At 45.4% G+C, this 20,081-nt stretch overlaps 1 protein-coding gene across 2 annotated transcripts in view; it reads right to left on the reverse strand.

The window, feature by feature from the left end:
- The window catches only part of LOC134896408 (tight junction protein ZO-2-like), a 113,639-nt gene that overhangs the window by 38,852 nt on the left and 54,706 nt on the right, over nt 1–20,081 (reverse strand). For both annotated transcript variants that reach the window (XM_063913916.1, XM_063913915.1), the window contains exons 3-5: nt 19,545–19,598; nt 17,580–17,704; nt 16,183–16,285 (exon numbers count right to left, since the gene is read on the reverse strand). In XM_063913916.1, coding sequence (XP_063769986.1) covers nt 16,183–16,285; nt 17,580–17,704; nt 19,545–19,598 — 282 coding nt within the window. The remainder of the gene's footprint in view (nt 1–16,182; nt 16,286–17,579; nt 17,705–19,544; nt 19,599–20,081) is intronic.

Raw genomic sequence — 20,081 nt, forward strand, 5'->3', positions numbered from 1 at the left:
ATAGATAGATAGATAGATAGATAGATAGATAGATAGATAGATAGATAGATAGATAGATAGATATATGTTTATATCAAACAGATTTTAAACTTACAGTGTATCAAACATAAGTTATGTTCTAATAGTAATCTAGTAGTATCTATATTATGTAGTGTCTGTATGAGACCGGGAGCTAGAGTGTGCCTCAGATTCTTTTTTGCTCTTTAATTAAGGTTCTAGAATCTAGATAGACCGTGGTACAATACAATAGCGATTAAAACCAGGTTTAATGAACTTCATTACAATGCAATGGAGAGGATCCAAGCAGAACCAAGATAAGGCGTGCAGTAAGTAGCACCCAGGTTATTTTAACTGTTTGTTCTCCACTCACAATTAGACAGATGAAGAAAAAAAAATCTGTGCGTTATTACAATTAAAGACACACTAACAAATTCTCATATATCATAAGATTTGAAAAACAACTTTAAAATCTTTTGGATGCAAATCCTGTCCCCAGCATGCAACTATAACACGCAGCTATGTATTTTGATGTTCCAAGCAGAAAGATCTGACAGAGTTTATAGTTCATTGGAAAACAATAAAACAGATCGTGCTCATAAATGTAAATTAGATGAGTAGAAATCAATATGGGTCAGAAATATAATAATACATAGGAACCTTAAGAAGAAAACTCCAGTTTTAAAAGGACATTTTCTGAAGATTGTAAAATGTATAAATAGAAGAGGACCTTTTTAAAAAAAAAAAAAAAGCACTACCCTATTGAAGTCTAATTGTTTACTCGTCACAAAACCAGCACTGCTGTAATTGATTAAGTAATACACAAGTAGCTTTTCACGCGGCTCACTTCAAAGCACTGACATCAGCCAAGTGACACAGCAGTGGGGGCTAGGTATTGACAGGACTAAAAATGCCTGACCAGACAACAATGAAGTATCTGCAGCACTGCAAAGCGCTAGGCATGCATAACATATGATACACAAAAAAAAAATATATATATATAGTGGACTTTCCTTTAAAAAATACAAACACACTTAAAAGAGGTAGGAAATAGCCAAAGAAATGAGCGACATAGAAAAATAAGATTTTACTTACAGGTAAATCTATTTCTCGTAGTCCGTAAAGGATGCTGGGGACTCCGTAAGGACCATGGGGGATAGACGGGCTCCGCAGGAGATAGGGCACTTAAAGAAAGCTTTGGATTCTGGGTGTGCACTGGCTCCTCCCTCTATTTGCCTCCTCCAGACCTCAGTTAGAGAAACTGTGCCCAGAGGAGATCAACAGTACGAGGAAAGGATTTTTGTAAATCTAAGGGCAAGATTCATACCAGCCACACCACTCACACCGTATAAACTTGTGATCAAACTACCCAGTTAACAGTATGAACAACATAGCCTCGGTTCAAACCCGATCAACTATAACATAACCCTTATGCAAGCAATAACTATATACAAGTCTTGCAGAAGAAGTCCGCACTTGGGACGGGCACCCAGCATCCTCTACGGACTACGAGAAATAGATTTACCGGTAAGTAAAATCTTATTTACTCTAACGTCCTAGAGGATGCTGGGGACTCCGTAAGGACCATGGGGATTATACCAAAGCTCCTAAACGGGCAGGAGAGTGCGGATGACTCTGCAGCACCGATTGAGCAAACAGGAGGTCCTCCTCAGCCAGGGTATCTAACTTATAGAACTTTGCATAGGTGTTTTACCCCGACCAAGTAGCAGCTCGGCACAATTGTAGTGCCGAGACCCCTCGGGCAGCCGCCCAAGAAGAGCCCACCTTCCTAGTGGAATGGGCCTTAACAGATTTAGGCAATGGCAATCCTGCCGAAGAATGCGCCTGCTGAATCGTGTTCCAGATCCAGCGAGCAATAGTCTGCTTTGAAGCAGGAGTGCCAACCTTGTTTGCCGCATACAGAACAAACAGAGCTTCGGTCTTCCTGATCCTAGCCGTTCTGGTCACATAAATCTTCAAAGCCCTGACCACATCCAGGGACTCGGAATCCTCCAAGTCCCGTGTAGCCACAGGCACGACAATAGGTTGGTTCATATGAAAAGATGAGACCACCTTGGGCAGAAATTGAGGACGAGTCCTCAACTCTGCCCTATCCACGTGAAAAAATCAGGTATGGGCTTTTATATGATAAAGCCGCCAATTCCGAAACCCGCCTTGCAGAAGCTAATGCCAACAACATGACCACTTTCCAAGTTTTCAGCTCTACTGTTTTGAGTGGTTCAAACCAAGGTGACTTGAGGAAACTTAATACCACGTTAAGGTCCCAAGGCGCCACCGGAGGTACAAAGGGAGGCTAAATATGCAGCACGCCCTTCACAAAAGTCTGTACTTCAGGAAGAGAAGCCAATTCTCTTTGAAAGAAAATGGATAAGGCAGAAATTTGAACCTTTATGGACCCTAATTTTAGGCCCAAATTCACTCCCGGTTGAAGGAAGTGAAGCAGACAGCCCAACTGGAACTCCTCCGTAGGAGCAGTTCTGGCCTCACACCAAGAAACATATTTTCGCCATATATACGGTGATAATGTTTCGACGTCACGTCCTTCCTAGCCTTGATCAGGGTAGGAATGACCTCCTCCGGAATCCCTTTTTCCGCTAGGATCCGGCGTTCAACCGCCATGCCGTCAAACGCAGCCGCGGTAAGTCTTGGAACTATCAGGGCCCCTGCTGCAGCAGGTCCTGCCTTCGAGGAAGAGGCCACGGATCTTCTGTGAGCAACTTTTGCAGATCCGGATACCAAGTCCTCCTTGGCCAATCTGGAACAATGAGGATTGTTCTGACCCTTCTTATTCTTATTATCCTCAACACCTTGGGTATGAGAGGTAGAGGAGGAAACACATAGACCGATCTGAACACCCAAGGTGTCACCAGAGCGTCTACCGCAACCGCCTGAGGGTCTCTTGACCTGGCGCAATACCTCTTTAGCTTTTTGTTGAGGCGGGATGCCATCATGTCTATCTGAGGCAGTCCCCACCGATCCGTGATCTGTGTGAAGACTTCTTGATTAAGTCCCCACTCTCCCGGATGCAGGTCGTGCCTGCTGAGAAAGTCCGCCTCCCAGTTGTCCACCCCCGGGATGAACACTGCTGATAGTGCGCTTACATGGCCTTCTGCCCAGCGTAGAATCCTGGTCGCCTCTGCCATGGCCACTCTGCTCCTTGTGCCACCTTGGCGGTTTACATGAGCCACTGCCGTGACATTGTCTGACTGAATCAGAACCGGTTTGTTCTGAAGCCATTCCTCCGCTTGGAGTAGGGCGTTGTATATGGCCCTCAACTCCAGGACATTGATGTGGAGACCAGTCTCTAAGCTTGACCAGAGACCCTGGAAATTTCTTCCTAGTGCGACAGCTCCCCAACCTCGGAGGCTCGCGTCCATGGTCACCAGGACCCAGTCCTGAATGCTGAACCTGCGACCATCCAGGAGGTGAGCACTGCGCAGCCACCACAGGAGAGACACCCTGGCCCTGGGAGACAGGGTGATCCGTTTTTGCATGTGTAGATGGGACCCGGACCATTTGTTCAATAGAAAGGTCCTTGCATGGAACCTGCCGAAGTGGATGGCCTCGTATGAAGCCACCATCTTCCCCAGAACCCTCGTGCAATGATGCACCGAAACCTTTTTTGGCTTCAATAGGTTCCTGACCAGAGATACAACTCCTGAGCCTTCTCCACTGGAAGAAAAACTCTTTTTTGGTCTGTGTCTAGAATCAGACCCAAAAAGGTCAGACGCGTTGCAGGGACTAGCTGGGATTTCGGTAAATTGAGAATCCAGCCGTGCCTCTGCAACGTCTTCACGGACAGAGACACGCTGTCCAGCAACTTCTCCCGAGATCTCGCCTTTATGAGGAGATCGTCCAAGTACGGGATAATTGTGACGACCTGCCTGCGCAGGATCACCATCATTTCCGCCATTACCTTGGTGAAAATTCTCGGGGCCGTGGAAAGACCAAAGGGCAACGTCTGAAATTGGTAGTGACAGTCCTGTACTGCAAATCTCAGGAACGCCTGGTGAGGAGGGAAAAATCGGAACATGAAGGTACGCATCCTTTATGTCCAGGGACACCATCCAATCCCCTCCCTCCAGGCTGGCGATGACCGCTCTGAGAGATTCCATTTTGAACTTGAACCTCTTCAAGTACAGGTTCAGGGATTTCAGATTTAAAATGGGTCTGACCGAACCGTCCGGTTTCGGTACCACAAACAGGGATGAATAATAACCCTCTCCTTGCTGGAGATGAAGAACTTTGACTATCACCTGTTGAATGTACAATTTGTGAATTGCAGCTAACACCAGCTCCCTCTCCGACAGGGAAGCCGGCAGAGCCGATTTGAAAAACCAGCGAGGAGGCATGTCTTCGAATTCCAGTCTGTATCCCTGGGAAACAAACTCTATTGCCCAGGGATCCACCTGTGAGAGAACCCAGACGTGGCTGAACAGACGAAGACGTGCCCCCACTTGATCTGTGTCCCCCCCGCCCCCCCCACCCCGGAAAGCCCCAGCGTCATGCGGTGGACTTTGCGGAAGTAGGGGAGGACTTCTGCTCTTGGGAACTAGCAGAGTGCAGCTTTTTTCCCTTGCCTTTACCTCTGGCAACAAAGGACGATCCTCGTACCTTCTTGTTTTTATTGGAACGAAAGGACTGCATTTGATAATGCGGTACCTTCTTAACATGCTGCGGGGAAACATAAGGTAAAAAATTCGATTTACCGGCCGTAGCAGTAGAGACAAGTTCCAAGAGGCCTTCTCCAAACAACTCCTCCCCCTTGTAAGGCAATGACTCCATATGCCGCTTTGAGTCGGCGTCTACCGTCCACTGTCGGGTCCACAAGAGTCGCCTAGCAGAAATAGACATAGCGTTTATTCTGGAGCTTAGTAAACAAATGTCTCTCTGAGAATCCCTCATATACATGGCAGCATCTCTAATATGCTCAATGGTCATTAGAATGGTATCCCTATCTAAGGTTTCAATTTCCGTAGATAAGGAGTCTGCCCATGCCACGACAGCACTACAAACCCAGGCCGACGCCATGGCCGGTCTAACGATAGTTCCTGAATGTGTGTAAATGTGCTGCATGGTAATTTCCTGCTTGCGATCAGCAGGATCTTTGAGGGAAGCAGTATCCGGAGAAGGCAGTGCCACCTTCTTGGATAAGCGTGTCAGTGCCTTGTCTACTTTAGGCGAAGATTCCCATCGTATCCTATCCTTCTGTGGAAAAGGATACGCCATAAGAATCCTTTTGGGAACATGTAGTCTCCTATCCGGAGACTCCCAAGCCTTTTCGCACAATTCGCTTAGCTCAAATGAGGACGGAAACGTGACCTCAGGCTTTTTCCCTTTATACATGTGAACCCTCGTGTCAGGGACAGGGGGGTTCCTCAGTGATATGCAAAACCTCTTTTATGGCAATAATCATGTATCGAATACCCTTTGCCACCTTTGGCTGTAATTTTGCATCCTCATAGTCGACACTAGAGTCAGTGTCTGTGTCAGCGACCTGGGATATGGGGCGCTTTTGAGACCCTGAAGGTCCTGGCGCCACAGGGACAGGCACGGTCTGGCTACCTGACTGATCCCTAGCCTCAGCCTTGTCTAACCTTTTATGCAGGAGATTCACATTGGCATTTAAGACACTCAGCATATCCACCCAGTCCGGTGTCGGCGTTGCCGACGGCGACCTGACATTCAAACACTCCCCCTCCACGTCAAACATGTCGGCACACACACACTTACCGACACACTTCATACACACAGGGAAACTCTTTTCTGAAGACAGTATCCCCTTTAAGGCCCTTTAGAGAGACAGAGAGAGAATATGCCAGCACACACCCCAGCGCAATGACCCTGGAGACCAACACAAAATGTTTTTCCCCAGCAGCGCTGTATAATATCTTACCCGCCAATTATGTGCCCTCCACCCCTCTCTTTTAAACACCCCTTCACCATGTGTAAGCAGGGGAGAGTCCGGGGAGCTTCCTCTCAGCGTTCTGTGGAGAGAAAAATGGCGCTGGTGAGTGCTGAGGGAGAAGCCCCGCCCCCTAGGCGGCGGGCTTCGGTCCCGCTCAAATTTGTGTAAAAATGGCGGGGGCTCTTTTATATACATGTACAGTGCCCAGCTGTACATGTACATATCTTTTTGCCATGTTTTGAGGTGTTATTATTGCTGCCCAGGGCTCCCCCCTGCGCCCTGCACCCATACAGTGACCGGAGTGTGTGAGGTGTGTGGAGCAATGACACACAGCTGCGGTGCTGTGCGTTACCTCAGTGAAGCCGCTGAAGGCTTCTGCCGCCTGAGACGTCTTCTTGCTTCTGTTCTTCTGGCTCTGTGAGGAGAACAGCGGCGTGGCTCCGGGGCTGGACGCCCAGGACGAACTTGTGTTCACCCCCTCTGGAGCTAATGGTGTCCAGTAGCCGAGGAAGCAGATCCTATTATTTAAGTAGGTTTGCTCCTCTCTCCCCAGTCCCTCGATGCAGGGAGCCTGTTGCCAGCAGTGCTCCCTGTAAAAATAGAAAAATCCTAACAAAAATGCTTTCTAATGCAAAGAACTCAGGAGAGCTCCCTGCAGTGCGCCCATCTTCCTCTGGGCACAGTGTAAAACTGAGGTCTGGAGGAGGGACATAGAGGGAGGAGCCAGTGCACACCCAGAATCCAAAGCTTTCTTAAAGTGCCCTATCTCCTGCGGAGCCCGTCTATCCCCCATGGTCCTTACGGAGTCCCCAGCATCCTCTAGGACGTTAGAGAAACAAACATTTACCATAAAAGAATGTACAAATGAGTGTCTGCTCATCCAGCGGTTTTTAACTGCAGTCCAAGTATCACCAATTCTGAGTTAACAATTAGCCTACACAATGCATACCAACACCAGTGTGAAGGACTGCTTTCATATCACCAATCACCTATATGAAAACGGATACCAAGTACCATATAAAATTAAAACTTTAAATAAAAGGATAATGTGCAGATCACAAGTAACCTTGCATCCAGAAAGCAGACTAGGATAACAATGCTGTTACAAAGTAATTTACTCTGTCATTATCAATGTGGTAAGTGTCTTGTTCCTGATACTATCCTCATAATTCTGGACACTGACTGTATTCTTTATGGAATATAGAAGAGAGAAATAGTCATGTAGAAAAATCAGTACATTTCCAGAGACAGCCCAGACCAACCCTGGAAATTTTAGACAATTGTCAACTATGTAGATAGAGGAGGGCCAATACCAAGCTAGAATGGGGCAGCAGGCACTTGCGTACAGCATATTGCAGGGAGTTAAAACATGCCACATTTTCTTGAAGTAAAAATCTATGAAGGTTTCTCTAGTTCACGCAATATGCTCAAGTAAGAAGAGATAAAATTTGTAAGTGAAAAACTTTGATTGTATGAAGAATTATACATGTTTGCATTTAGTTATTAACAGTTACTTATGTAGTGCAAGACTATTCCGTTGCACTTTACAATTGGGAACACGCAGTAATAAAACAAGACTGTGTAATGACAGACCGACAAAGGTAAGAGGGCCCTGCTCACAAATCTACAATCTATAGGGAAATATGTATTGATACATAAGGATAGGTGCTACCTATTGCATAATGGTCCAGGCCAGATTGTAAAGGTTCTAGGTTGGCACAGTCACACAGGAATGCTGGCCAAGGGTCAGGAGAATGTTTAAGTGAAAAAATAGAAATTGTTCATGTACTATATAGAGGGGATGTAATTACTTTATGGAGACTATGAGGGTGGTTCTGGAATTATATAAACTTGTCTGAAGAGTGAGTTTTCAGGGAACACTTGATGGTTTGGAGACTAGAGGAAAGTCATATTGTGTTTGGGAGGGTATAACACAGAGTAGGTGTACCTGAAAAAAGGTCCTGTAACCGTTTATGGGAGCAGGTAATGCACGTGAATGAGATGCAGATCTTGTGCAAAGCGGAAAAGTCCGGTTTGGAGATACCTTGAGATAAGCGAAGAGGTGTACAGTATGTTGCTGTAGTTTGGTTAATGACCTTATGTGTGAGTAAAAATTTTATATTTAATTTCGATGAAATACAGGTAACCAATGAAGTGACAGAGTGGATCAGCAGAAAATTAATGTTTAGCCAGGAAGATCAGTCTCACAGCTGCATTTAAAATGGATTGTAGTGGTGAGCCTGTTTTGGGGAAGACCAGTAAGGAGGCTATTGCAATAATCAATTCCAGAGATAATGAGAGAATGAATAAGAGTTTTTGCAGTGTCTTCTGTAAGATATGGTTGTATTCTGGATATGATTTTTAGCTGTAACATGATTTGGAAACAGATTGTCCCCTACATTCAAAGGACAGTTCAGAGCCAAGGATGACCTAGGATGCAAGGTTGTGGGGTAGGATTCATTGTCAAGTTATCAACAGTGAGAGATATCAGGCTGGAAACTACTATTGAGCTATGGAAAAAAATTATTCTGTTTTTTTAATGATGGAGTTTGAGGTGGCAAGAGGACATTCAAGATGAAATTGTAGAAAGACATTCAGTAACGCTGACCAATACAGATGGTGACAAATCTGGGGAGATTAGGTAGCTTGAGTATCATCAAAAGAGCTGATTAGTTTGCCAAGAGATGTGGTATAAAGGAGCCATGCTCATCTTTGATGCGGTGCAGTATGTCGTAAGACGGCTTTCTGCATGGCGCGCCAGGCTTTGACTGTTGGCAGCCGGCACTCGCTCTATTATAGCACCTTTAATTCCATTAGGAATTAAAGGAGCGATCACTGGCTGCAAATAGTCAAAGCCTGGTGCGCCATACAGAAAGCAGTCTTGCGACATGTTGCACCGTAGCAAAGATGAGCATGGCTCCATCCATCTGTAGATTGTGAAACGCAAAAGACCTAAGACTGAGCCTTCCAGTACTCCAACTGGCAGATGTAGCGAAGAGGAGGTGGATTCAGAGAAACAAATAAGTAGGATGAGAACCAGGATAGGTATGTTTCCTGAAGACTTAAGTTTTGCAGTGTTTGTATGAGAAGAATGTGTCAAATGCAGAAGAAAGATCTAGAATAAGAAGTGAGTAACGGCATTTAGACTTGGTGGTGAACAGATCATTCACTACCTTCGTCAGTGAGGTCTCTGGAGTGTTGGTAACGAAAGCCTGACTGAAGGCAAGTGAAGAAAATGTGCCGTGTGGGTGTAGGCTAATTTCTCAAGTAGTTTGGAGGGGAATGGGAGCTGAGAAATAGGACGGTCATTTGAGAGTTAGAATCACTGCATACTTGAATACTGATGGAAAGATGCCAGTAGAAAGACAGATTACCAATTTTAGTTAAGATTGGAATGAGCACATTAGACATTAGAGTTCTGCTGATATGTAAGGGTATAGAATAAAGAGGAGAGGTAGTATAGTAGGTAAATCATAAGAGTGTAGTTACTTCATCTTCATTAGTGGGATCACTGAAGATAATGTGCCAAAGAGTTCAGGGAAGGTTTTGAGCAGGCAGCTGGCTGAGGAAGAGCACACCATTTTATTCTGTATCTTATCCTTGTGATAGGAAACAAGATCTTGTGAACTAATAGTAGCTGGTGGGTTGGGTGTGGAGGAGTAAGGAGAGATTTTAATGTATTAAAAAATGCTTGGGGTTAGAGGCTTGACTAGAGATGAAAAAATGGAAATCTGTTTTTTGGCAGAACATTAAAAAAAAAAAGAATTTACTCACCGGTAATTCTATTTCTCGTAGTCCGTAGTGGATGCTGGGAACTCCGTAAGGACCATGGGGAATAGCGGGCTCCGAAGGAGGCTGGGCACTCTAGAAAGATTTATGACTACCTGGTGTGCACTGGCTCCTCCCACTATGACCCTCCTCCAAGCCTCAGTTAGGACACTGTGCCCGGACGAGCTGACATAATAAGGAAGGATTTTGAATCCCGGGTAAGACTCATACCAGCCACACCAATCACACCGTACAACTCGTGATACTATATCCAGTTTGACAGTATGAAAACAACCGAGCCTCTCAACAGATGGCTCAACAATAACCCTTTAGTTAGCAATAACTATTTACAAGTATTGCAGACAATCCGCACTTGGGATGGGCGCCCAGCATCCACTACGGACTACGAGAAATAGAATTACCGGTGAGTAAATTCTTATTTTCTCTGACGTCCTAGTGGATGCTGGGAACTCCGTAAGGACCATGGGGATTATACCAAAGCTCCCAAACGGGCGGGAGAGTGCGGATGACTCTGCAGCACCGAATGAGAGAACTCCAGGTCCTCCTCAGCCAGATTATCAAATTTGTAGAATTTTGCAAACGTGTTTGCCCCTGACCAAGTAGCTGCTCGGCAAAGTTGTAAAGCCGAGACCCCTCGGGCAGCCGCCCAAGATGAGCCCACCTTCCTTGTGGAATGGGCATTTACAGATTTTGGCTGTGGCAGGCCTGCCACAGAATGTGCAAGCTGAATTGTACTACAAATCCAGCGAGCAATAGTCTGTTTAGAAGCAGGAGCACCCAGCTTGTTGGGTGCATACAGGATTAACAGCGAGTCAGATTTTCTGACTCCAGCCGTCCTGGAAACATATTTTCAGGGCCCTGACAACGTCTAGCAACTTGGAGTCCTCCAAATCCCTAGTAGCCGCAGGCACCACAATAGGCTGGTTCAGGTGAAACGCTGACACCACCTTAGGGAGAAACTGGGGACGAGTCCTCAATTCTGCCCTATCCATATGGAAAATCAGATAAGGGCTTTTACATGATAAAGCCGCCAATTCTGACACTCGCCTGGCTGAAGCCAAGGCCAATAACATGACCACTTTCCACGTGAGATATTTTAGATCCACGGTTTTTAGTGGCTCAAACCAATGTGATTTTAAGAAACTCAACACCACGTTGAGATCCCAAGGTGCCACAGGAGGCACAAACGGGGGCTGAATATGCAGCACTCCTTTCACAAATGTCTGAACTTCAGGTACTGAAGCTAGTTCTTTTTGAAAGAAAATCGACAGAGCCGAGATCTGTACTTTAATGGAGCCTAGTTTTAGGCCCATATTCACTCCTGCTTGCAGGAAATGCAGAAATCGACCTAGTTGAAATTCCTCTGTTGGGGCCATTTTGGCCTCGCACCATGCAACATATTTCCGCCATATGCGGTGATAATGCTTTGCCGTAACATCTTTCCTGGCTTTAATAAGCGTAGGAATTACTTCTTCCGGAATACCCTTTTCCTTCAGGATCCGGCGTTCAACCGCCATGCCGTCAAACGCAGCCGCGGTAAGTCTTGGAACAGACAGGGCCCCTGCTGTAGCAGGTCCTGTCTGAGCGGCAGAGGCCACGGGTCCTCTGAGATCATCTCTTGAAGTTCCGGGTACCACGCTCGTCTTGGCCAATCCGGAACCACGAGAATTGTGTTTACTCCTCACTTTCTTATTATTCTCAATACCTTTGGTATGAGAGGCAGAGGAGGGAACACATAAACCGACTGGTACACCCACGGTGTCACTAGAGCGTCCACAGCTATCGCCTGAGGGTCCCTTGACCTGGCGCAATATCTTTTTAACTTTTTGTTGAGGCGGGACGCCATCATGTCCACCTGTGGTTTTTCCCAACGGTTTACCAGCATCTGGAAGACTTCTGGATGAAGTCCCCACTCTCCCGGGTGGAGGTCGTGTCTGCTGAGGAAGTCTGCTTCCCAGTTGTCCACTCCCGGAATGAACACTGCTGACAGTGCTAGTACATGATTCTCCGCCCATCGGAGAATTCTTGTGGCTTCTGCCATTGCCATCCTGCTTCTTGTGCCTCCCTGTCGATTTACATGGGCGACTGCCGTGATGTTGTCTGACTGGATCAGCACCGGCTGGTGTAGGAGCAGGGATTTTGCTTGACTTAGGGCATTGTAAATGGCCCTTAGTTCCAGAATATTTATGTGAAGGGAAGTCTCCTGACTCGACCATAGTCCTTGGAAGTTTCTTCCCCGTGTGACTGCCCCCCAGCCTCGAAGGCTGGCATCCGTGGTCACCAGGACCCAGTCCTGTATGCCGAACCTGCGGCCCTCCAGAAGATGGGCACTCTGCAGCCACCACAGTAGAGACACCCTGGTTCTTGGAGACAGGGTTATTAAGCGATGCATCTGAAGATGCGATCCGTACCATTTGTCCAATAGGTCCCACTGAAAGATTCTGGCATGGAACCTGCCGAAGGGAATTGCTTCGTAAGAAGCTACCATCTTTCCCAGGACCCGCGTGCAGTGATGCACCGATACCTGTTTTGGATTCAGGAGGTCTCTGACTAGAGATGACAACTCCCTGGCTTTCTCCTCCGGGAGAAACACTTTTTTCTGGACTGTATCCAGGATCATACCCAGGAACAGTAGCCGTGTCGTCGGAACCAGCTGTGACTTTGGGATATTCAGAATCCAGCCGTGCTGGTGCAGCACTTCCTGAGATAGTGCTACTCCCACCAACAACTGTTCCTTGGATCTTGCCTTTATTAGGAGATCGTCCAAGTACGGGATAATTAAAACTCCCTTTTTTCGAAGGAGTATCATCATTTCCGCCATAACCTTGGTAAATACCCTCAGTGCCGTGGACAGTCCAAACGGCAGCGTCTGGAATTGGTAATGGCAATCCTGTACCACAAATCTGAGGTACTCCTGGTGAGGATGGTAAATGGGGACATGCAAGTAAGCATCCTTGATGTCCAGGGATACCATGTAATCCCCCTCGTCCAGGCTTGCAATAACCGCCCTGAGCGATTCCATCTTGAACTTGAATTTTTTTATGTATGTGTTCAAGGATTTCAAATTTAAAATGGGTCTCACCGAACCGTCCGGTTTCGGCACCACAAATAGTGTGGAATAGTAACCCCGGCCTTGTTGAAGTAGGGGTACCTTGATTATCACCTGCTGGGAATACAGCTTGTGAATTGCCGCTAGCACCGCCTCCCTGTCTGAGGGAGCAATCGGCAAGGCAGATTTTAGGAACCGGTGGGGTGGAGACGCCTCGAATTCCAGTTTGTACCCCTGAGATACTATTTGAAGGATCCAGGGATCCACCTGTGAGCGAGCCCACTGATCGCTGAAATTCTTGAGGCGGCCCCCCACCGTACCTGGCTCCGCCTGTGGAGCCCCACCGTCATACGACGGACTTGGAAGTGCCTTTTAGAATCTGCATCTCCTGTCCACTGGCGAGTCCATAAGCCTCTCCTAGCAGAAATGGACAATGCACTTACTTTAGATGCCAGCCGGCAGATTTCCCTCTGTGCATCTCTCATATATAAGACTGAGTCTTTGATATGGTTATCAGGATCGTGTCTCTGTGTCAATATTTTCTGACAGTTTATCTGACCACGCGGCGGCAGCACTGCACATCCATGCTGACGCAATAGCTGGTCTAAGTATAATGCCTGAGTGTGTATATACAGACTTCAGGATCGCCTCCTGCTTTCTATCAGCAGGTTCCTTGAGGGCGGCCGTATCCGGAGACGGTAGTGCCACCTTTTTAGACAAACGTGTGAGCGCTTTATCCACCCTAGGAGGTGTTTCCCAACGTGACCTATCCTCTGGCGGGAAAGGGAACGCCATTAGTACCTTCTTAGGAATTACCAATTTTTTATCAGGGAAAGCCCACGCTTCTTCACACACTTCATTTAATTCATCTGATGGGGGGAAAAACTACGGGTAGTTTTTTCTCCCCAAACATAATACCCTTTTTAGTGGTACCTGTAGTTATATCAGAAATGTGTAACACCTCTTTCATTGCCTCAATCATGCAGTGAATGGCCTTAGTGGGCATCAGGTTAGACTCATTGTCGTCGACACTGGTGTCAGTATCAGTGTCGACATCTGGGTCTGCGGTCTGAGGTAGCGGGCGTTTCAGAGCCCCTGATGACCTTTGAGACGCCTGGACAGGCACGAGCTGAGAAGTCGGCTGTCCCACATTTGGCATGTCGTCAAATTTCTTATGTAAGGAGTCTATACGTGCACTCATTTCTTTCCATAAGCTCATCCACTCAGGTGTCTGCCCCGCAGGGGGCGACATCCCTTCTAAAGGCATCTGCTCCGTCTCCACATCATTATCCTCATCAAACATGTCGACACAGCCGTACCGACACACCGCACACACACAGGGAATGCTCCAACAGAGGACAGGACCCACAAAAGCCCTTTGGGGGGACAGAGTGAGAGTATGCCAGCACACACCAGAGCGCTATATAATGCAGGGACTAACTGAGTTATGTCCCCTATAGCTGCTTTTTCTATATAAATGTATACTGCGCCTAAATTTAGTGCCCCCCTTCTCTTTTTTACCCTTTTCTGTAGTGTAGACTGCAGGGGAGAGCCAGGGAGCTTCCTTCCAGCGGAGCTGTGAGGGAAAAATGGCGCCAGTGTGCTGCAGGAGATAGCTCCGCCCCTTTTCCGCTGACTATTCTCCCGCTTTTTCCTATATTCTGGCAGGGGTATTTTCCACATATATAGCCTCTGGGGCTATATATTGTGGTATTTTTGCCAGCCAAGGTGTTATTATTACTTCTCAGGGCGCCCCCCCCCCCAGCGCCCTGCACCCTCAGTGACCGGAGTGTGAAGTGTGTGTGAGGAGCAATGGCGCACAGCTGCAGTGCTGTGCGCTACCTTGGTGAAGACTGATGTCTTCTGCCGCCGATTTTCCGGACCTCTTCTTGCTTCTGGCTCTGTAAGGGGGACGGCGGCGCGGCTCCGGGACCGAACACCAAGGCTGGGCCTGCGGTCGATCCCTCTGGAGCTAATGGTGTCCAGTAGCCTAAGAAGCCCAAGCTGGCTGCAAGCAGGCAGATTCGCTTCTTCTCCCCTTAGTCCCTCGCTGCAGTGAGCCTGTTGCCAGCAGGTCTCACTGAAAATAAAAAACCTAATTTCTATACTTTCTTTCTAAAGGCTCAGGAGAGCCCCTAGTGTGCATCCAACCTCGGCCGGGCACAAAATCTAACTGAGGCTTGGAGGAGGGTCATAGTGGGAGGAGCCAGTGCACACCAGGTAGTCATAAATCTTTCTAGAGTGCCCAGCCTCCTTCGGAGCCCGCTATTCCCCATGGTCCTTACGGAGTTCCCAGCATCCACTAGGACGTCAGAAAAAAAAGAGTGGTAGATAGTCTTATATGTGAGGAAGTCACTTGGACTATGACGTTCTACTTTACGTGAGAGTTTTTGTACATATTTTGTTAATTTAGAATGCTACAGTTGACATCTAAGTCTACATAGAATGTGAGGAGTTTGGATAATGTGTGATACGGCAATCTCAGGAGAAGTAAATGTATAATTGATGAGAGCAGCTGTTGTAGAGAGGAGGAAAGTTATTGAAAAGCTTTAAGTAATGGAGGAGAGTGTGCAGGTGATAAGGTTGTGATCTGAGAGAGGGAAAGGAGTGTCAGTGAATTCAGAAACAGAGCATAGTCTGGTGAATGTAAGATCAAAGCAGTGGCCATCCTTATGAGTTAAGGGGATGTAGTCAGCATTCAGACGATCACAATACCAACAGCGGCATCCCTACTGTCAGAATCCTGACACATTCCACCAGTAAGGGTTAGGCTGCAGGAGGGAGAGGAGTTGGGTTACAGTACTTACTAAAATGTGTCAGGATGCTGCTGTCTGTATTTTGACCATCGGCATCCTGCATGACTGTCGGGATCCCGTACCCAACCCCAGTAGAGTAGCTGATGATGGAGATGTCAGAGGATAAAATGTGAGGGAGCCAGATGATAAAAATATGTCCAGAAATTGTTAGGGTTTCCCCAAGTGGGCTATACATAGCAGCAACGTGCAGAGAGAAAGGGCTGAAAATGTTGATAGAAAGTATTTCAAACAATGTAAATGTGAGTGATAGACTGTTCTACCACAAGTTCTGTGTGAACAATTGGGATTGTAATTTTTCAACTACCACCTCCTTTACCGTTTCCAGGCACGGAGGTGTGGAGACCACTGTGTGAAAGAGCTGCAGGGAAGGCAATGTCTGATACTGTGAGCATGTTTCTGCTATAGCCAAAGGTTGAGGTTGTAAGAGAGGAAGAGGTCATGGATGGATGTTAATTTATTACAAACAGAGCGTGTATTACATAAACCACATTTTAGCAATTTGGAGGGTGATCGGAGACGTCATGTTTATGTAGTAAAACATTTCATGCCGAGCATGACTATGTAAAGTTCACCATATTCTAATAAAATATGATTATAGTCACCAGAACAGCTGTTTTCCCACATTTTCTTAGTTGCTGAACAGCAAATGAGTGCGGAACATTATCCAAGAGGGTACCATTAACCAGAAGAACACGATCATTCTCTCTGAGAGGAGGCAAAATACATTACATAAAAAAATAAATTATATTATATATATTTAGAATTCATTTTTGCTTTTACATTCCTTACATATTTAGATGGCTTTATATAAAATGTTGATGCGTGATATTCTCTTATTTGGGTTTCCTTTTTTAAATTACCTAAAATTCTCCATTTATATTTTTAGTAGGTTTACCATTAGTAGCCAACTAATCACTGCTCTAGGATACCAGCAGTCATGCAACAGATGCCAGAATCCCAACACCACTCAGGAGACCAGCACCATATCACCGACAGACGGGATGCCGGAGGTAAGTATTGGGGTTCGGCATTCGGGTTAGGGCCCAGGGGGTGGGAAGTGTTATGGTTATGCACTAGCAGGGGGTTTATCCCTACCTGACACCCACCAAGGGTTAGGGTAGAGGGTTGGGGTAAAAATACTTACCCCCTCTGATGTCGACATCTTCAGTGTAGAGATGCTGCGGTCGGTCATGTGACAGCCAGCATCCCGACCGCCTGGATACCGATAGCAATCCTTGTGTGCAATCATTATCTGACATTAACAAGTCCTTCCGTAAAATGGACATTATGTAGCCACATGACCCAAGAGCCAAATGCTGAATCTTAACTAATTTAAGCAACCAAAAGTCAGCCCAAATTAAACAGTGATCCAATCCCTCAGACCAAGTGGCAGAAATGGACCATGTGTGGTCATCTTTATGTAAGGCCCATGCGGATTTACCACTAGGGGTTCCATGTAATGTTAATACAATCCATCTAATGTAATTGGATTTATGATAATATCTATGTTGTGGCAACCTTATTTATTCTTCAGAACACATTAGCACTTTTGGGGTGGGGGGGGGAGGGGGATTTACATTCTTCTGGCTGTGCTACAACTACATAAAACTAAATAACCTTTTTCCAAATCACCGTATATCACAAATCTTATTCTTTTTTAAGAATGTTTTTCACTTACAGCTCTAAGTAGTAATCTCTGTCAAATAGGCTTCTTGAAAAAGTCATTTGTACAATGATCAACATTTGAAAAAGGACAAGTCAAAAAAAAAAAAAAAAAACTTTCATGGAAAATTAAAATAGATATTTTTCAAAAAGAACAGTCAGTGCAGTTTCCTTTGGTGGTATTACAATATGCTTTCATAACAGATATTTGCAGCTGGAATTTAACAGTTTTGCAAAAATTTACACATTTGAGAAACACACATATGCATCTAATTTCATTAATACAGAAAAACAAATCTTCCTATAACAAATGCATAATTATATAACTCTATCTTACTGTAGGCGACCATCAGCAGGACCTCCTGGGAGCACGTCAGAGATCACAATGGAATTGTCCCCATTATTAAAATGTGGATTATCTCTTCCTCCAGAAACAGCAATACCAAATCCTTTTCTTGAATCCTATGACAAATCAGCATTTTTTTTTACCAACATTTAAAAAACTTGAACATTTTGTAACTAAACATTTGTTGTTTTTGCTCATTACAAATGATCTAGCATGTCAATACGTGTAGGCCTGTGTTAGCTCTAATACATATGTACAAAGAAGACAGGTCACTAGTCAAGTGGTATTATGGTATTATGATATATGCTTAACAAAATATAGAACTAAAAGAGAAGTCAGAGTTAACCGAATCCCAATAGATGAAATGGTCTATGTGATTTTAGCTACGAAAGGCAATAATAATTTATGCCACATAAAGTCCCAGGAATCAAATTGTAGTGAACAATTCCTAAATGATAGTCTTGTAAGAGTCCTTGGGTTTTATACAAATGCAACCACGAAGTAGGGACAAAAACATCACGCTGTTTATTTAAGCATGCCTCATTCATTAGATCACAGTGAATGAATAATCTGCAATGCTACTTCCTGCTGCTGCGTGTACACAGTAGGTCTTCCTATATTACGGAGTAGGTTTGCCTTTCATATGTAAGCATTAAAGACAATTTTAAGCTATAAATGTGCTCCAGAGGTTTTGGAGTCACTAATAAAAGAAAGCATATTCTAAAAAGGAGCTTGTTTCTTCTTTTTTCGAGTCATTACTAATACTACTTTGGAGAGCGACACACAACTGGTCAAGCCAAAACAAAAATTTAAAACTCCTCCCGTTTGGCTTCCCAAAGTGCCAATTTATTGCACATTCCAGCTCGCAACTCAGGAGGCTGCAAGATTAAATATATCCCCCCGCGGCTATTTGCCCTTGCACAGAGCAACAATTGAATTGCTCTGTTCGGATCCATCTAGTGGCAGGCGCGGGGTGAAACAATTAAATAACCCCCTCAATTTCTAGTCAGGAACACCTTCCAAGGCACGGGTCTCCTTATACAGAGCATAAACGTTATCCATCTCCACAGAGATGCTATGGACCTGTGTTCATTAGGCTGATCTAGTACATATTTTGCTTTATTGTCAGCCTAAGACAGTTTCTCTCTTTTATAGGGCCTACTCGTTCTAAAGTAATATAGGTTTTTAACTTGATGCAGTTTGCAGCAACTGACACCGATGCACTGGAGTAATGCAGTATTACTCTGGTATCAATAAGCAGCTCTACCAGTAGCATTATTGTGTATGCATGAACTGAGATCAAGCATTTGCACAGTATGGGCTGGAGAAGGGATCTGAATGGATACCGCTTCACAAGCTGGACATCCTACTATGAAGAAGGGCTGTGGTCGAAAGCCACCTGAAAATGCGGTCAGCTCCTGCAGTTAAGTACTAAAAGCATCAGGACACCAGGAGAATGAATCCATTGCACAAAACAGGTTTCCATATGTATTTAATTTTTTGGGAAATGCAATGTATTACGAGCTTATAAAATTGCCATTTAATAAACTCCTTAGAGAGATTAACAGATGGAGAAACAAGCCAGCATGTCATGAATGACGGCATTTTGTGAACACATTTTCTGCTCAGAGTAGTTCTTTTATATTTCAATCACTATAGAACACAGTATTGTTAAAAGGCTGAATAGCTGCGTTGGGCATGCTTTACCGGTGGTCGGGATCCCCAGAATCGCGGCAGGGGGCCAGCGCAACTAAGCCCCTTGCGGGCACGCTGCTGGCTCGGTGACTCGCCATAGGTTCTATTCCCACTCTATGGGTGTCGTGGACACCCACGAGTGGGAATAGCCCTCTACCAGCATTATGGCGGCAAGGATCCCGTCATTCGTATACTGACCACCAGGATAGATATTGTACCGAGCATAGTTTTAGATAAAAGCTTTGGTTGCACGCACTATACCTTTTGTAATGTCACAGTGTACTGTTCCCAAATGGTGTCCTCCATTCCAAGTCCCTGTAGACAAACCAAACATTTTACAATTAACATTATCTTAAAACATAAAAAAAAACAAAATTTCCTAACCAATATGAAGTTATTTTTAATAATAAAATATGCCATTGTTTGTTTATCTTGTGGTAATCTTTCCTCTTATGTGCTTATTTTGTTTATCAGGCACTTCCCGCGGAATTTGAACATGAACAAGCGCAGAACGAGAGAGAAAAAAAATAAATAAATAAATAAGATTTTAAACCTACCGGTAAATCTTTTTCTCCTAGTCCGTAGAGGATGCTGGGGACTCCGTAAGGACCATGGGGTATAGACGGGCTCCGCAGGAGACATGGGCACTCAAAAGACTTTAGAATGGGTGTGCACTGGCTCCTCCCTCTATGCCCCTCCTCCAGACCTCAGTTAGAGAAACTGTGCCAAGAGGAGACGGATAGTACGAGGAAAGGATTTTTGTTAATCTAAAGGCAAGATTCATACCAGCCCACACCA

The sequence above is a fragment of the Pseudophryne corroboree genome, chromosome 1 (assembly GCF_028390025.1).
Source record: "Pseudophryne corroboree isolate aPseCor3 chromosome 1, aPseCor3.hap2, whole genome shotgun sequence".
NCBI classification, from domain to species: Eukaryota; Metazoa; Chordata; class Amphibia; order Anura; family Myobatrachidae; genus Pseudophryne; species Pseudophryne corroboree.